At 43.9% G+C, this 18,444-nt stretch overlaps 1 protein-coding gene across 2 annotated transcripts in view; it reads left to right on the top strand.

The window, feature by feature from the left end:
• Positions 1–18,444, top strand: part of ATP10A (ATPase phospholipid transporting 10A (putative)) — a 215,703-nt gene that overhangs the window by 81,081 nt on the left and 116,178 nt on the right. For both annotated transcript variants that reach the window (XM_049905514.1, XM_049905513.1), the window contains exon 2: positions 15,346–15,550. In XM_049905514.1, the coding sequence (XP_049761471.1) occupies positions 15,346–15,550 (205 nt within the window). The remainder of the gene's footprint in view (positions 1–15,345; positions 15,551–18,444) is intronic.

Below are 18,444 nucleotides of genomic sequence, written 5' to 3'. Positions count from 1 at the left end.
GAAAGGTTTTCTTATCCCAGAGGAATCAGGCCTTGGCAGTAACGATTAATCCACTGGATTCTCGTATATCTTGCCTCATACATGCCGTTTAGGGCCTGCCTCGCTGTGTCCTGGTTCTTGGTTTGCTCTGCTTGTCTAAAAAAGCTCTGTGTAATTCTCTCCTTAGCTGGCCAAAGGCTCTTTCCATTGAACCTGGCTTAGAGGACCTCAGTCTAGATGGTTTCATTATAGGTTAGTTTCCTTTTTCTTAATAATGTGTCTGTGGATCTTTATAGATACTTAAGTTTGAACTTACCTGGCCTTGAAACTTTTGGAGGAAAAGAAAATGCATCAACTGCTTTGTCTTTAAGACACAAAGCATCCAGATATTTCTGGCCAAATATATTTCTGTTGGTTTAGTAAATATAGCACTACTTTTGTAGGGCCATCCCTGGCTTATCCAGGGGGTTTACCAACAGAACATGTGATAAACTGACAAGAGGCCAAATGCAATTTGATCTTTGAAAAAGAGCTTTCTCTTACAGGGATTAATTATTCTGTGTCAATAAAATGATATAGAATGGTACAAAACATGTATTTTATATAAAAACACCTTAAGCAGTACCTATGTGTTCTATTTCATTGAAACCCCGTGAAACAATTACATTATTTTTCTAATAATAAAAAAATAACAATTCTTGTTTTACTTCCAAACCGTAAATCCAATGTAAGATGTAACTTGCTGCTCATTTGTAGTATTTTTAATTTTATTAGTCAAAATCACTTACTTCAAATAATACTGTGAAAAAATCAAGCACAAAAAATGGAAGAGGCCTTCACTCGGCTTCTCCGCTCTCTCATGGGTGATCTGGGATAGGCTGGGCTCTCAACATGTCTGCTTTCAAATTTGCAAATGGGAATATCACGTTAGGATTGTATGAGGCCCAGTGAAATGAAGAATCTAAAATGCTTTGCACAGTGCCTGGGTTGTTGTCATGAACGATCAGTGGAGCTGGAGTTACCGTCTCTGGTATTGATTGTTATTTTTAAGATGAGGATGATGTCTCAATACAGGCAGGGATTGGTCAAAAAACTTGCCGCAAGCCCTTAAGCATTCAAAGAACAGAAACAGAAGGTCCCCCTTTGAAAAACATTTCTCAGTTTTTCAAAAGAGTAAGCTCTCACTGGATGCTGGAAATGAAATGTGCTTGAGTGGTTAACAAGTCCAGAGGGAAATGAGTAAGTGCAAGGAGTGTCTGGAAGGCGTACGTTTTATCTTGATGGGTGGGGCACGTTGAGATATGTAACACTGGAAGTTGCAATTCAAAAACAAAGAAAGAAAAAGACTGGTTACTGCAAATGCCATGGCAGTTTTTTCAGATGTGTTCCTGGGAGGAGAGGGCAGCGGTGTCGAGGCAGAAGATGCAGAGTCCTGGACTCGCTGTGGGTGGTGGGTGAGCACCCTGGAGGCCCATGGCCACCTTCATTCTGTGCAGTCATCCTAGTGGGTGTGTCTAGAGCAGTCCCTTTCAACTGGCCCCACCCTTCTCCTCCCCCACACCCTCTCCTTCTCTGACTACAGGACACTTGGGTCTCCCCCACCCTCTTACCACCACCCCAGCCTGTTCAGCCCCCTCTGCTGATTTCTTCACTCTGCACTTATTTGCTCTTCACAGCTGGCTGGCATCTCAGCTCAGCCATCAGCTCTTCTTTCCACATACTCCCTGGGGACCTCCGTGACCACATCTATACCAGGGGCTCCTTTCACCTTTGTGTTGATGGGCCCCAAGTGTGCATCTTTGTCTGCCTTTGTATGCAAAGCCACAGACCTGAATTCCAAGTCATTTCCTATGCATCCATCACGCAGGGCTCCACTCACTGTCCCCCTCAGAGCAGACTGGAGTGAGGTCGGTGGTGTCCCCACCCTCAGTCACAGGACAGTGGGCCCCTCCTCCCTATTGACCTCTTCTAACCATTCAGCTGTCAGAGCACATAGATAACATATTTGCCTGCCAAACCCATCATTCCTGCCTCTATTTCAGGTTCCCAGGACCTGCCACTCTAGATGGCTTTTGATCTGTCCCTTTATCTTTGATTTCTCACCCCTTCCCCCAAATTCCACTCTTTCATCTAAGTGGGTTTTTTTTTGGCCCCAGATGGAATGTGACTTGGACTAAGAGATTCTCTTCATCCTTCAGGATCTAGCTCATATGTGCCCCCTTCTAGGAAGCAGTTCCAGGTTGCTTAAACAAAATAAGTGTTCTTCCTGACAGCATGTTCATTGTACTTAAAAAAAAAAAAAAAAATTGTGCTCAGATCTTAAAAACCTCAGTCTCCTCTTTCTCCACCTCATTGTCATTCCTGGCCGTCCTACCCAAGATACAGCTCTTGTTTGGCTGCTCTTGTGGAAGGAAGGGCAAGTTTAAAGGGGGAGGTGCGAGGGAGGCAAATGAGATGTGCTTTCCTGTACCCTAGTCCACGCTGACCATTGCAGTACCTCCAACAGTGTGTATGGGGTAGGTGGTGAGTGGGTGGGGTCGGGGCGTGGGGGCTCAGGATTCCATGAATAGTTGTGAAAATAACACGCAAATAAAAGCAGGCATTTTGGGGACATGGGAAATTATGTAGTAAAATATGGTCACATCAAGTTGTTAGATAATGTAACGGTAGGAAAATCAAATGTGCGTGCAGGTCACAAACATTTTGACCTTCTCATTCATCCTCTAAGTTAACAAAAAGTAGACAAAACAGGCCTTTAGTTGCAAGATGGACTTGTGCCCAGCCGGCTATGGCCCCATGAATGTGTGCACACGGCATTTCATGGGTACATCAGCTAGTGTGGGAAGCAGGCCACTGGAAATGCTAGCTTCTGTTTATGTTGATAGCAGTGTCACTGAGCTTGAAAGATCACACCACGTTACTAGTGATGCGTAATTGGCTATAAGTGCAGTCAGAAATTAGACACTTCTTCCTCTTGTGTCCTCCTCCTCTAGCCCCAAAGGACTCTTCCAGACAGACAGATCTCATTCAGGAATTCATAGCCCAACCAGAGATCAGGGAAAATAATGGTTGTTGTGACTGCTTCTCTGTCAGGTAGTGGTAATGGGTTACCACTGTCTTATCTTTGGGTGAATTGCTTTCCAGGGATGTTAACTAGTTGTGGGTAAAGTTAGAATCTGTTACCACCTTAAAGGACTGTTTTGTCCCTTTATTATTAGGGAAAATTATAGCCAGTAACATAAAAGAAAGCAATGCACTTAAGATGAAAGTACAATTCTCTCATTCCCTGCATATGTTTCTCCTATTTTTTTTTTAACTCTAACTTTGTTTGGTTTTAGGAAATAAATATTCCCTTCCCCACATTGGAAAGATTTATAAATACTTTATACTTTGTAGAAGGACCTTAGAGATTGTAGAGACACCTGAGACATCAGAGGGGATAGTGAGACAGAAACAGTGACCGTTCTGGTGTGTTTCAAGGAATAAAATATTAACACAACATTTTGAGCAGTAGTCTTTAAGCCTTGCATTAATGAAGACCTACACAGAACTAACGTAGTGTCGTATATATATATATATATGTATGTGTATATATATATATATTTTTCTGCCCAATAAAATCTTTTAACTCTGACTTATTGATCAGATTTTTCTGAAGAGGCTATGTTAGTTCTGTGTAGGTCTTCATTAATGCAAGGCTTAAAGACTACTGCTCAGAATGTTGTGTTCATCAAATATATATATTTGAGAGTAGGGAGCAGACCTCCAGAGAGATGAGCGCATCACATTACGATTTGATCTGCTTATGTATAGTACAAACTGTTAATGGATTTCCCAAAAGGGAACTTTAAAATGATCAGTTGTCATTCACTTAATTGGCAGGTAGTAGCTTGGATTGGTTTATTAAGTGTGCATGTCTGAATTCTGCAGCCTAGTTATGGCTTATCTAATTATTTAAACTTTTCTCAGAACAGTCTTTTTCATGAGTTCTTAGTTTCTGGGAGGGGTTAAGAGTTAAGTTTAGGCCTGGTGGTGCAACGTGGTGGAGTAGTCAGACGCTTCATGTTGTCCCTGTTCACAGCAAAGAACCGAAAAAACAAGTGAATAGGATATATCTGACAATTTAGGAACCCTAATTATCAAAGAAAAGGCTGAAGAATCAGACTGTGTGACAAGTAGAAGGAGAGACAATTCGAAAACAGTGGAAATGGAGAATTATGGATCATTGACATCCTGTTAGTGAACCTGCACAGCATGAACATACCGGGACAAGTGAGCAGCATTCCCAGCCAAACCCACCCCACCTCCAGCTAAGCGGGAGAACTCTGCACACACCTCCAGAGCAAGCCAGGAGTGCTTTTTGCCCTGTGAAGCTACACGCACTCAACCCGCCACACGCACCCCAGCTCCCCATGCCAGAGCTCCATGGGCCTGAGGGGCACTCCCGCCCCACTCACACACCCCTTCTCCCTGCTCTTGATGCCAGTCAGGTGGCATTCAACACTGCCACGCCCCCTAAGCCGGGAGCTCACTACGCCATCCCAAGGTGCCTACCCTTTGACCCAGCCACTGGCGCAGGGGTTCCACAGACTCACAGTGCCTTCTGCCCCCTCCAGTTAACTGCGTCAGCACCCTGCTGGCTGAGCCTGCACAGTGTGGTCATATTGAACAAAGCAAGCCTCGCTCACAGCGAAAACCCATTCTACCTGGTGCAGACAAGCAGGAGCGACTCTGCACTCACAGCCAGAGTCAAGCAAGAATGCCTCATGCCCTGTGAAAGTTAACTGCACCCACCCCTCTCACTGGATACAACCCAGCCCCCCATGCAGGAAGTCTGCAGGACTCGGCAGCATTCCCACCCACCTCACCCATTCCCCCTCCCTGCTCACAACTGCAACCTGGTGGCATTTGGCACTACCCAGCCACCTGAGATGGCAGCTCACATTGGGGGCCTTAGGGCCAGCGATGCCACCCACTCCAGCCAGCCACCTGTGCAGGGGGACCTGGGAACCAGTGGTGCTTTCCAATCCCTCCAGGCAGTGGTACCAGGTGCCCGAGGACCAACTTCACAACCTCCCTCGTGACACACTCTAGCAGACAGTGTCATACCCTCTAACCAGGCACCCGTGGGCAGGTGACATCCCCTGCTCCCACACCCCATGTATCACCCCCTGCCACTGCAACCAGAGGCTTATGCCCTCCTGAGCCTGTCAGTAAGAGTCTCTGCACCACCCAACTGGTGACTGACGACCTGGGCACCTTTGCCCAGACCAACCAGCAAGTGGCAAAGTGCACATAGAACACCCAATCCAATGACCAGGGAGAACACCACCTATATCACAACCATGTGACCAGCAGGAAAGATACAACACCTCACCAGAAATGCCACCTACATCTTCAGCAGCCCAGCAAAACCAACAAACAGAGACCTGTGCCCACAGACCCAGTCACTGCACCACCCACCCAGAAACAGGAAGTGAGAGCTTCAGTGGAGACAGATTAGTGACCAGAGTAGCACACACACCCAGTCTACTCAGATATATCAAAACAAAACAAAAATTCAGGATGCAGCAAGCAAACATAAAATAAGTAAATAAATATGATAACTTCTTGATGCCTCAGAGACAACAGGCAATATCAAATCACATAAAGAAGCAGGACAAGATCGTTCCAGCAAGCGACCAAAATAAAGAGCTGGAAAACCTTCTGGAGGAAGATAAGGGAATGGAACTACACAATAAAGAATTCAAAAGACTAATATACAGAACTCTCCAAGAGATCAAGAAAGAGATCAGGGAAAACACGGACAAAGCCATAGAAAAATTCAGGACAATAAAAGAACAAAATGACAGAATAAATAGGCTATTAGAAACCATGCAAAAACAGTAACTAGAAATCCAAAAGATTAACAATAAAATTTCAGAATTAGACAATCCAATAGAATGATATAGGTGTAGAATTGAAACAACAGAAGACAGAATTAGTGAAATTGAAGACAGATACCTTGACACCAATTTGTTTGAGAAAAAAGAATGAAGAAAGCCTAAGAATCATGTGGGACACTATCAAGAGGAAAAACTTACGTGTTATCAGAGTTCCAGAACAGGAGGTAGGTGGGAATCAATGGAAAACACAGAACTGTTGAAGATTTACCAGCAGAAAACTTCCCTAATATCATGAAAGATAAGAAGATATCCATCCAAGAAGCTCAACTAACCTCATATAGGATAGACCCCAAAAGAAAATTGCCAAGACGTATCATAGTCAATCTTGCCAAAACCAAAGATAAAGAAAGAATCCTGAGAGTGGCTGGGAAAAACAAAAAGTCACATACAAAGGAGGATCAGTAATACTAAGGTCTGATTACTGAGGCAAAACCATGCAGGCATGAAAGCAATGGTGTGGCATATGTAAAGGCTTCAAGGAAAAAAATTGCCAGCCAAGAATTTTATATCCAGCAAAATGTCTCTCAAATAAAAAAAAATACAGTGGTGAAATTAAGGGATCTGTAAAAAAAGACCAAACTTACAAGAACTGTTAAAGGAAATCTTCCAGTTAGAGAACCAACAACATTAGACAACAATCCAAGATTAGGACACAGGACAGATGAACCAGATACCGATCCAGATAAGGAATTCTCAAACAATGAAGCTAAAGACTGAAAATAGAGAACAAGAGACATTAATATGTAAACGCTCACAACATCAAAACAAAAAAAGGGGGAATAAATGGTGTAGTTACAGAACTTCCATATGATGAGGCAGTCAGGGTGATATCAGGAAATAAAGACGGGTTTAAACTTAGGAAAATAAGATAAATTTCAGGGTAACTACAATGGAAACCAACAAACCTACTCATCAAAATAAAAAAGAAGAAAAACAAAGACAATAGTAAACACAAAATCAACAATAACAAAAGAAATAAAAATTCATAAACAAAAAGAACTGAGCACAGAAAATTAAGCAGAACAAAGAAACCATCAACACCACACACACAAAAAAAAAACAACAAAATGAGAGCAGTAAACTCATTCTATTGATAATTACGCTGAATATAAATGGCTTAAATGCACCAGTAAAGAGACAGAGTGGCAGAATGAATAAAAAAGCATGATCTATCCATATGCTGTCTACAAGAGACATACTCTAGACACAAAGACATAAACAAATTAAAACTCAGAATGGAAAAAAATACACCAATCAAATAACTAAAAAAAGGCATTAATCCAAAAAACACAAAATAATAAATGTTGGAGAGGCTGTGGAGAGATTGGAACACTTATACACAGCTGGTGGGAATGTAAAATGGTACAACTACTTTGGAAATCAATCTGGCATTTCCTTAAAAAGCTAGAAATAGAACTACCATACGACCCAGAAATCCCACTGCTCGGAATATATCCTAGAGAAATAAGAGCCTTTACAAGAACAGATATATGCACACCCATGTTTATTGCAGCAGTGTTTACAATAGCAAAAAGCTGGAAGCAACCGAGGTGTCCATCAACGGACAAATGGATAAATAAATTATGGTATATTCACACAATGGAATACTACGCATCGATGAAGAACAATGATGAATCTGTGAAACATTTCATAACATGGAGGAACCTGGAAGGCATTATGCTGAGTGAAATTAGTCAGATGCAAAAGGACAAATATTGTATAAGACCACTATTATAAGATCCTGAGAAATAGTTTAAACTGAGAAGAACACATTCTTTTGTGGTCACAAGAGGGGGGAGGGAGGGAGGGTGGGAGAGGGGTATTTACTGATTAGATAGTAGATAAGAACTACTTTAGGTGAAGGGAAGGACAACACTCGATACAGGGGAGGTCAGCACAACTGGACTAAACCAAAAGCAAAGAAGTTTCCTGAATAAACTGAATGCTTCGAAGGTCAGCAGAGCAAGGGCAGGGGTTTGGGGACTATGGCTTCAGGGTACATCTAAGTCAATTGGCAAAATAAATTCCATTAAGAAAACATTCTGCATCCCACTTTGAAGTGTGGCGTCTGGGGTCTTGAACACTAACAAGCAGCCATCTAAGATGCATCAATGAGTCTCAACCCACCTGGATCAAAGGAGAATGAAGAACACCAAGGTCACAAGGTAATTATGAGCCCAAGAGACAGAAAGGGGCACATGAACTAGAGACTACCTCATCCTGAGACCGGAAGAACTAGATGGTGCCCGGCCACAGCTGATGATGGCCCTGACACAGAGCACAACAGAGAACCCCTGAGGGAGCGGGAGAACAGTGGAATGCAGACCCCAAATTCTCATAAAAAGACCAGACTTAACGGTCTGACTAAGACTAGAAAAATCCTGGCAGTCATGGCCCCAAAACCTTCTGTTGGCCCAGGACAGGAACCATTCCCAAAGGCAACTCATCAGACATGGATTGGACTGGACAATGGGTTGGAGAGAGATGCTGATGAGGAGTGAGCTACTTGCACCATGTAGACGCTTGAGACTATGTTGGCATCTCCTGTCTGGAGGGGAGATGGGAGGGTAGAGGGGGTTAGAAACTGGCAAAATGGTCACGAAAGGAGAAACTGGAAGGGCTGGGGTCTTAAAAGCTTGCAAGTGGCCACCTAAGATACATGTATTGGTCCCAACCCATCTGGAGCAAAGGAGAATGTAGAAAGTCAAAGACACAAGGAAAGTATCAGCCCAGATGGGTAAAGCACCACATGAACCACAGCCTCCTACCAGCCTGAGCCCAGAAGAGCTAGATGCTGCACAGCTACCACCACCAACCACTCTGACAGGGATCATAATAGAGGGTCCTGGACAGAGCCGAATATAAATGTGGAACAAAATTCAAAATTACAAAAAAGATCAGACTTAAAACTTGGCTGACCGAGACTAGAGGAACCCCCAGGACTGGGGGTTCCTGGACGCTCTGCTGACTCAGAATTGAAGCCACTCCTGAAGTCCATCTTTCAGCCAAAGATTGGATAGTCCTCTAAAACAAACAGTAACAAACATGAGGAATGTGCTTCTTAGTTGATTCGAGTATGCAAGACCAAATGGGCAACTCCTGCCCAAAGGCAAGACGAGAAGCCGTGAAGGGATAGGAAAACTGGACCAATGGACATGGTAAACTCGAGGTAGAAATGGGAAGTGTGCTGACACATTGTGGGGATTGCAGCCAATGTCACAAAACAATTTGTGTGTAAATCTTTGAGTGAGAAACTGATTTGCACTGTAAACTTTCACCGAAAGCACAATAAAATTAAAAAAGAAAAGAGTTTAAATAAGTGGGAGCATTTGCTTTAACAATAGCAACGTTTCTGGGCAAAAGATGCTTTTCTGGTACTTAAGGCAATTCCTTTAAATTCTGTGGGCCAACTACCTCCTCTTATAAATTATTTGCTTAATAACCTTAAAAACATAAATAATTAGTATAATAGTTTAACTCAGCCTAAGCAAATGAGCAAAAATTATGAATTAAATTAAAAGATCTTAATTTTTTTTAACTGTGCCTCTAAATAAAGTATGTCATTAGTCATCCTGATGTTTCCTTATTCTTTCACATTTGCATTATGCTGTTTTGGAACAAAAACAAAAAAGTTCAAATGAGAACTGTATGTTTGGCATGATAGATTATAAAATGTTAACAGATTTCTGAAAAAGAGGAAGACTAATTACATAAGCTTCCTTCAGAATCAACTGTTTAGCACCCTCACTTTGCAGTTGAGATATCGGAGGCCCAGAATGAGGTGCTGGCCCAGGAACACCCCTCAGGCCAGTGGCACAACCAGCTGGCCTTCTGCCTCAAGTCTTGGAGGAGGGAGTGGGCATTTCTATAAAAGATTTGTTTTTGCCTGGGTTTCTTCTGAACATAAGAAATTGTTATCACTACCTCTTTCATCTTGGTTTTTCTATCTCAAAAGAAGCACACATTTTCCATAAATGCCTTCCGAATTCTTGGATCAGTACTCTGAGTGTAGATCACTGAGGAGTTGCAGGTGGGGAATTTTGACTTATCAGAGATCAGCCTCCCCTTCTGTGGAGTAGCCAGCCCTGTGTTTGAGATTTTTATTAAACAGCCCAGGCCTCAAGACTGTCCGTTCCAAGGTCCCCACATTTTAATTTGTATTCATACCTTCTGCTGTGCTTTCTCTTTGTGGGCAAGATTGATTCAAATTTGAACCTGTCTTACCTACATTCTTTTCTTGTGAAGTAGTTTTTTCTCTGGTATAATAAATTTTTTTTGTTGTTGATATTATAAATCAAGTGCTCAGTGTTAAGACTGAGTAACTCTTGCTTCTCTGAAGAAAATGGAAGTGGTGAGCTTTGATTTTCTATTGCTATGTAACAAGTTACCTCAGAAGTAGCAGCTTAAGACAATACACATTTATTCTCCCACAGTTTCCCTGTGTCAGGTGTCCAGGCATGGGTTAGCAGGACCCTCTGCTCAAGGTCTCCCCAGGCTGTAATCCAGGTGTTGGCTAGGAATGTCCTCTCATCTGAGGCAGGAGATCCTCTTCCATGCTCATTCAAGTTGCTAGCAGAATTCAGTTCCTTCCTGTTGAAAGACTGAGGCCTCATTCTCTTCTGGATGTTAGCTGGGGGTCTCTCTTAGCTCCTGGAGGCTGCCCTCAGGTCCTAGCCACATAGCCCTCATCATTTGTCCTCTTACACTCAGAATCTCCGACTTCCTCTATCTCTGACCTCTAGGCCCAGACTTGGGGAAGTTCTGGGACTAGGTTAGGTCCACCTGGATAATCTCCCTTTTGATTAATCTGAAGTCCACTGATTGTCGTTGTGCACTGTCAAGTCAGTTCTGACTCATAGTGACCCTATAAGACAGAGTAGAACTGCCCCATAGAGTTTCCTAGGTGTCATCTTTACAGGAGCAGATTGCAAGCTCTTGAGGAGCTGCTGGTAGGATTGAATCACTAGCCTTTTAATTAGCAGACAAGTGCTTAACCAAGTGCTTGAAAAAGTTCAAATAAGAGCTGTAGACTTAGCATGACTGATTAAAAAATGCTTTTAACATGTTTCCCCAGAAGAGGAAAACTAGTTATATAAGCCTCACATTACCACGTTGTTGTCCTTGTTTCAAAGAAGCATTCTTGTCGTACTTCTTCCCGGACAGATTTGTTGGTTCTTTTGGCAGTCCGTGGTATATGTATATTCAGTATTCTTTGCCAACACCGCGATTCAAAGGCATCAGTTCTTCTTCGACCTTTCTTATTCACCTTCCAGCTTTCACGTGCGTATGATATGATTGAAAACTGGCTTGGGTCAGGTGAATCTTAGTTCTCGAGGTGACATCTTTGCTTTTTAATACTTTTAAAGAGATCTCTTGCAGCCAATTTGCCCAATGCAATACATCTTTTGATTTCTTGACTGCTGCTTCCATAAGTCTTGATTGTGGATCCAAGTAACATGAAATTCTTGACAACCTCAATCTTTTCTCCGTTTATCATGGTGCTCCTTATTAGTCCCACACTATCATAAAGAAACCACACTACTGTACCAACCTTAATTACATCTGCAGGAGTGATAGGTCATCATACTCCCAGGTCCTAGCCTCACTCGAGGAAGGGGTTGTACAGGGCGTGTACACCAAAGGTGGGGAATGATGAGGCCATCCTACAATTCTGCTACCACATGGGGGTAGCAGCGTCCTTAGAAGAAATGTTATGTGAGAGAATACACAGTGAATTTAAAACTACTTACTGTAAGCATACTATTTTAAGTCTTGCCACTTTTACAAATACAATCTGTGAGTCTTAGGATAAGTCTGTGGCCTTTAGAAGAGTGTAGGCATTCCCTGATTAGGGTTAAATTGAGAGCGTTTGCATAGAGTCCGGAGAGTACAGGGAGCTGCTAGGGCTTCTCCAGTGGAGAGGAAGGGTCCCATCCACCGAATATTATACACAGTAACCTCAGGAAATAGAAGAAGTCTCAGATCATTTATTGCACCTGCTTCTAGAGGCCTGAAGAAGAGTGTTATTAAGAGTCCAGGGTCATAGTGTAGCACCAGCAAGGTCTGTTTCTCCTGGTGTTTTTCCTGTACCTCAGTGTGAGTGTGGTGGGGGATGTGGAGTAAACTGCAGGCATGTTGATAACTGCAGGCTGGTGTTCCTTTTACCCACTTCCTGTGCCCAGCCTACTTTTTCTGTCCATAAAGCCTGGAAGCTTGTTCCTTTCAGCCACTCGTTAGGAAAGACTGGGAAAAACAAATATCATACCCCCCCACAAAAAAAAAAAATGAAAAAGGAGAGCTACTCTGTATATGGAGCCCTGGTGGCACAGTGGTTAAGAGCTTGTTTGTAAACCAAAAGGTCAGCAGTTTGAATCCACCAGCTGCTTTTTGGAAACCCTGTGGGGCACCTCTGCTCTGTCCTATAGTGCTGCTGTGAGTTGGAATTGACTCAACAGCAATGGGGATTTTGGGGGGATTCTGTATATATCTGTGAGTCATAAGAATAAAAACAAATGAGAAAAGTGAGGCAGTGATGTCCAGGGGTGATGTGGACCCTGCACTTGGCACTGGGTCTCCCACCCCAACAGTCTAAGACCTTTGGTCCTAGTAGGGAATATCACCCATGTGGTCCACTGAAGTGACAAGGGGCTCCGTGATGCTGTTCTTGTGCAAATTCCTCCTGAGTCCGGGGTTTGAATGAAGGCTTTGGGGACGCCCTTCCCTTAGCTTCAGGCCTTTTGCCCAGGAAGCCAGTGTTCTTTCCAACTTCCTGAGCAGTGCTGCTCTCAAGTACGGGTGACACTTACTGGACCGCAAGTGAACCTCAGTAATACAGGAACTTCAGGCCACCTTAGGCGCTGCCTCCTGTGGCCACATGGACCCTCCACCAGGACATCTCCAGGGATCCAGGCGCAGCCCCAGATCAGCTGCTTCCAGGAGCCTCTGAGGCTGGATGAGAGCTGCCAGGGAAAAAAAAAAAAAAAGCCAGGGAAGGAGCTCCTTAAAAAAAGGGCTCTGACGGGGTGAGCAAGCTAAAGTTTTCAGATTACAAAGCAGATGGCAACTGACTTTATTTTCAGTGAGGTTTATAAATGGAATGTCCTTAACATAAAGTGAGTATAGACAGTGGTGTGGCAGCCCTAGAGTGCCTCTTCCCCCTCCTCGCCTTCTTCCTGCCCCTCGCCCGTTCCCCTCTCTCTTCTGCCTTTCCCTCTCTCACCTCCACTCTTCTACCCCCACTTCTGTCCTTCCTCCTCCCACTTCTCTCCCTTTCCCCTCCCCTGTTCTCATCCCACCCCTTCTCCTCTCCTCTTCCTCACCACCATCAGGCACCCCATCCACACTTTCCTAGGTGAGTCTCACCCCTCTGACAACTCCCCGTTCATTCTCTAGAATAAGTGACTGAAAACTCTTATCTTTTGGAAACTCTTTTGAAAGGGCCCCCTGAAACCCACTGCAGTGGAGTAGATTCTGACTCATAGCGACCCCATAGGGTTTCCAAGGCTGTAATCTCTGCAGAAGCAGACTGCCACATCTCTTTCCCGTGGAGCTGCTGGTGGCTTAGAACAGCCAACCTTTCGTTTAGCAGTCAATGGCTTTAATCACTGCTCCACAAGGACTGCCTTTTGAAAGGGCAGGCCCTTTCAGATTCCTTTGTACTTTCTGTAGAAACTCAATCAACGGTAATGATAAGGAAGAAAGACTAAAAAGCAAGTGCTTTTGATGGTATAAAGTCAAGGTTTGACCTCGGGAAAAGGAAATCGGAACATAGTTAAATTTTGTTTTCATCTACCAAATATCAAGGCTATGTGTCTCTCCATTCTGATAAAGGGGAATATCAGCATACTTGACAGTGAGCAACCCAGACAGTGGGTGCCACTTCTGTTTCATATCTCAGAGGCAGCTGACCTCAGCTGATGGGCTGGGCCAATGGTGTGACCAGTGGGCTAACCCTGATGCTCCCACTTGGCCAGCAGGCAGCAGGGCTTGTCACAGCCAGGCTGCAGCTTTGAGGGATTCCCTGGCATTCTGGAGAGTGTTGGGTTGCAGAGGGAGAATGCTTTTGTGATCACATTGGGGGCTAGTGCTAAAGCCACCAAAGGCACTCTCTAATGGTTTGTCTTGTTTTTGATTTATTGTTGAGGAAAGGCTATATCTATTTTACTTGGCTTGCCCTGCCATGCCTAGAATTATGTTTGTGTATCTTAGATGAATACAAGAAAATACAGGGGTACTTCTCTCTATAGTATCTGGGCAGCTGATTGCTAGGAGCCCTTGAAGCTTGCCAGGAGCCTCCTCAAACCCAAGCTGTGAACAAAATAGATGTGTCACATGGGTGGCTGCCAAACTCTTCCAACTCTTCATACTCCTTATCCAAAGTTTAGGAATCAGATAGACATGACCAGCACAGTCCACCTCAAGAGAGAAACTAACTGCCTAAATCCCCGCTATCTGGAAACTCAGGAGAGGAGTGATGTTTAATGGGGGAGACCAGCAAGAAGGTGACAGTTAACGTGCAATGAGTTCTAGTGCTGTTTTTTGTTTGTTTGTTTTGTTTTTTGCTCTCCTTAACATCACCCAGAGGATTCCCTGATGAGCTCATACAACATATTATGTTGACATGAATTTCTGCTTCTTTACTCATTTAAATATGGTTAAAATTGCCTTCAAAGAATTCTTTAAAATGCCCTTTGTAGGTTGAGCTAGAAAAATTTCCCAAGGTGAGGGAAAAAAAAAAATCTAGAGAAGAAACCTACAAATATAACGTCCTCATTGTTGAAGGCTATCTGTGATGGGCATTGTTCTAAGCAAGTGGTGTGCACTATTCCTGACCTTGAGTGGTGCTGAGTGGATGGGCCTGTTATTATCTCAGTGCTGCAGGTGAGGAAAGGGAGCCAGAATTCAAATTTAGGCCACCAGACTCCTGTCCTAACTCCAAAGTGGTTCATGTTGCAATTCAAACCCAGTGTCACATGGTTCAAATGTTTTAATTATTCTTTTTATAGTGGTAAGATACACATAACATAAAACTCACCATTTTGACCTTTTTAAAGTGAACAGTTAAGTGGCATTTAGTAAATTCATAATGCTGTGCAGCTGTCCCCACTATCTAGTCTCAGAACATTTCCATCATCCCAAAAGGAGATGCTATACCTCTTGGCAGTCACTCCCATTCCTCTGCCCCCACCACTGGAAATTTATTTTCTATTTCTATGGATTTGCGTCTTCTGGACATTTCATATAAATAGAATCACACGTACATGGCCTTTATGAATATTCTTTTTTAAAAAAACCTTTTTATTATGGAAATTTCCAACACACAAAATAAAAAAAGACATGTTAAATGAGCTCCATGCATCATCACCCAGATTTGAAGGTCACCCGCCTATGCCAACCTTGCTAACGAGCGTCTCCTCACCAGGGAAGAGAAGAGGTACGTGAACCGATACTGGAAGGAGCTCCACGTGGGGGACTTTGTGCGCCTGCGCTGCAATGAGATCATCCCCGCAGATGTCCTCCTGCTCTCCTCCAGTGACCCCGATGGGCTGTGCCACATCGAGACTGCCAACCTGGATGGGGAAACCAACCTGAAGCGGCGCCAGGTGGTGCGTGGCTTCTCTGAGCTCGTAAGTGTGTGCCCATGTTGCCTCAGTGGCCCTAAGGGTTGTCCCCCCCCCCGCCCACTGCCCAGAACTCCGCCAGGAGGCTGCCTGTCAGGCTGCTCTCTTGAGCTTAAGGGGTGTAAGCTCGAGGCCCCAAGGACGTGGCTTGCCCATGGGGTGCAGGGGAAATAGAACTGTTAGAGACACTGCCAGGCGCGTCCTCAAACCCAAACTGTGAATAAAATAGATGTGTTGCATGGGTGGCTGCCAAACTCTCCAAACTCTTCATACTCCTTATCCAAAGTTCAGGAATCAGATAGACGTGATCAGCACAGTCCACCTCAAGATCCAAACTAACTGTCCAAATTCCTGCTCTCTGGAAACTCAGGAGAGGAGTGACGTTTATTGGGGGAGACCAGTAAGAAGGCGACAGTTGAGTCTCTCAGGATGGTGGTTGGTGTCCCTGTAAAGGCATCAGGATGATGACCAGGGGACACTGACATTTACCCAGCTCAGTTTAGTTCACTAAACGCAGCATGGTGAGAAGGGCTGGCTGTCCCATCAGGTAGCTCGCTCAGCCATTCTCCTCCCCGGGGGTTCTAGCTCTAGCACAGGACCTCCAGGTTTGTACCCTGCCTTAGGCCAGCACCTGGCCTCTGCACAGGGCAGTATCAGCAGTGACAACTGCAAAAGGAAGTGTGAGCTGGTTTTCTTGTGGCAGAAAAACTCAAACCCTATTAGGTGTACGTAATCTGTCCACATTTGAATGAGATAGGGCTCCCCTCTCCCCACTGCCAGGTCTGTGCAGAGCATTTGGTGTGCTACATAGATAACTGCCAGAGAGTTGGCTCCAACTCATGGCAACCTATGTACAACAGAATAAAATGCTGCCCAGTCCTGCACCACGCTCACAGTCATCAGCATGTTCTAGTCTGTCGTTGAAGCTTTGTGCCAATCCAAGGGTCTCCCTCATTCTCGTTTGTGCTCTACTTCACCAAACATGATGTCCTCCTTCAGTGATTGATGGTTCCTGATGACATGTCCAAAGCAAGCAAGTCAGACAGTGTTCTTTTGTATCCATAGGGTTTTCGTTGGCTGATTTGCAGAAGTAGATCACGAGACCTTTCTTTCCAGTCTGTCTTAGTCTGGAATCTCCACTGAAACCTGTTCGGCATCATAGCAAGATGTAAGCCTCCACTGACAGAGGGGTAGTGGCTGCACTTGAGGTGCACTGGCCAGGAATTGAACCCAGGTCTCCCTCATGGAAGGCGAGAATTCTACCACTGAACTACCACTGTCCCCATAAGTTTTAATAAAAATAATTAAAAAAAAAAAAAAAAAAAACAGCATTACCACTGAGTCATGCAGCCCTTCCCACTAAGCTGTAGTCATCACATTCAGACACTATACGGGTAACATTTGTAATATTTGACATGCAAGTGTAACATAAAACACAACATTTCACATATAAGAGTCGTATCTGTAACATTTTCAGTCATTTTTTCAGAATTAGAAGTCCCCTAGCTGTGATGCTGAGCAGGTTTCAACAGAGCTTCCAGACTAAGACAGACCAGGAAGAAAGGCCTGGTGATCTACCTCCCAAAATCAGCCAGTGACAAACCTGTGGATTACAACGATTAGATCTGCAGCTGATGATGGGGATAGTGCAGGACTGCACAGCTTTTCACTGCATTATGCATGGGGTTGCCATGAGTCAGGGCCAACTGACTGGCAACTAACAACAGCCTGATAATTTTATATAAAAATAATTTTTCAGAAGCCCATTTTTGTTATTTTTCATTCATTCAAACAAAATTTACTGAGGATCTGCTCTGCTTCAAACATTGTTCTAGGCATGGCATTGATGGAAACAAACATCTTCCCCTCAGGGAGCTTGCATGGTTCCTGTGAATGATGTAGATGGTTGGACAGTGATAAGTGCTCAGGAATAAACCATACAGCGGGGAAGGGGGCATGGCTACCAGGTGGGGCTGGAGTTTCCTAACTGCTTGGAGCAGAAATTTTAGGCTTGTGGGGAGAACGCAAACAATGAGCCTGCTGTAACTCGTTCTTCATGGGTGTGTGTATGTGTGCGAGTACATGCATGTGTGCATAGGTGTGGGTTCCAAAGAAGAAAGCGAAATGAAATTCCCCAGACTGTCCTAGTGTGGGGAATGTTTGAGAACCCTTACTCTAAGAGATGTACATGATTGGCCAAATCTGCACTGACTCTCAGACAGCGATTGGCTTTCCCTTTATTTTGCATTTGTATTTGAAGTTGTCAAGGATTTCATTTTACTTGGATCCACAATCAACGCCAATGGAAGCAACAGTGAAGAAAGCAAACGACGTATTGCATTGAGCAAATCTGCTGCAAAAGACCTCTTTAAAGTGTTAAAAAATGTTATGGATTGAATTGTGTCCTCCAGTAATATCTGTCAACTTGGCTAGGTCATGATTCCCTTGTATGATTGTATGATTACCATTTTATCATCTGATGTGATTTCCCTATGTGTTGTAAATCCTATGACTATGATGCAATAAAATGGATCAGTGGCAGTTATATTGATGAAGTCTACAAGGTTAGATAATGTCTTAAGCCAATCTCTTTTGAGATATAAAAGAGAGAAGGAAGCAGAGACAAGGGGACCTCATACCACCAAGAAAGCAGTGCTGGGAGCACAGCGTGTCCTTTGGACCGGAGGATCCTGTGCTGAGATGCTCCCAGACCAAGGGAACACTGATGGATCACAAGGACCTTCCTCCAAAGCTGACAGAAAGAAATCCTTCCCTGGAGCCGCTGCCCTGAATTCGGACCTCTAGCCTATTTGACTGTGAGAGAATAAACTCTTTGTTAAAGCCATCCACTTGTGGTATTTCTGTTATCGCAGCACTAGACAACTAAGACAAAAAGCACA

Source organism: Elephas maximus, chromosome 13 (assembly GCF_024166365.1).
Source record: "Elephas maximus indicus isolate mEleMax1 chromosome 13, mEleMax1 primary haplotype, whole genome shotgun sequence".
Classification (NCBI taxonomy): domain Eukaryota; kingdom Metazoa; phylum Chordata; class Mammalia; order Proboscidea; family Elephantidae; genus Elephas; species Elephas maximus.
Note: the sequence above shows the minus strand (reverse complement) of the source record. Positions and strands in the feature narration are given on the sequence as shown.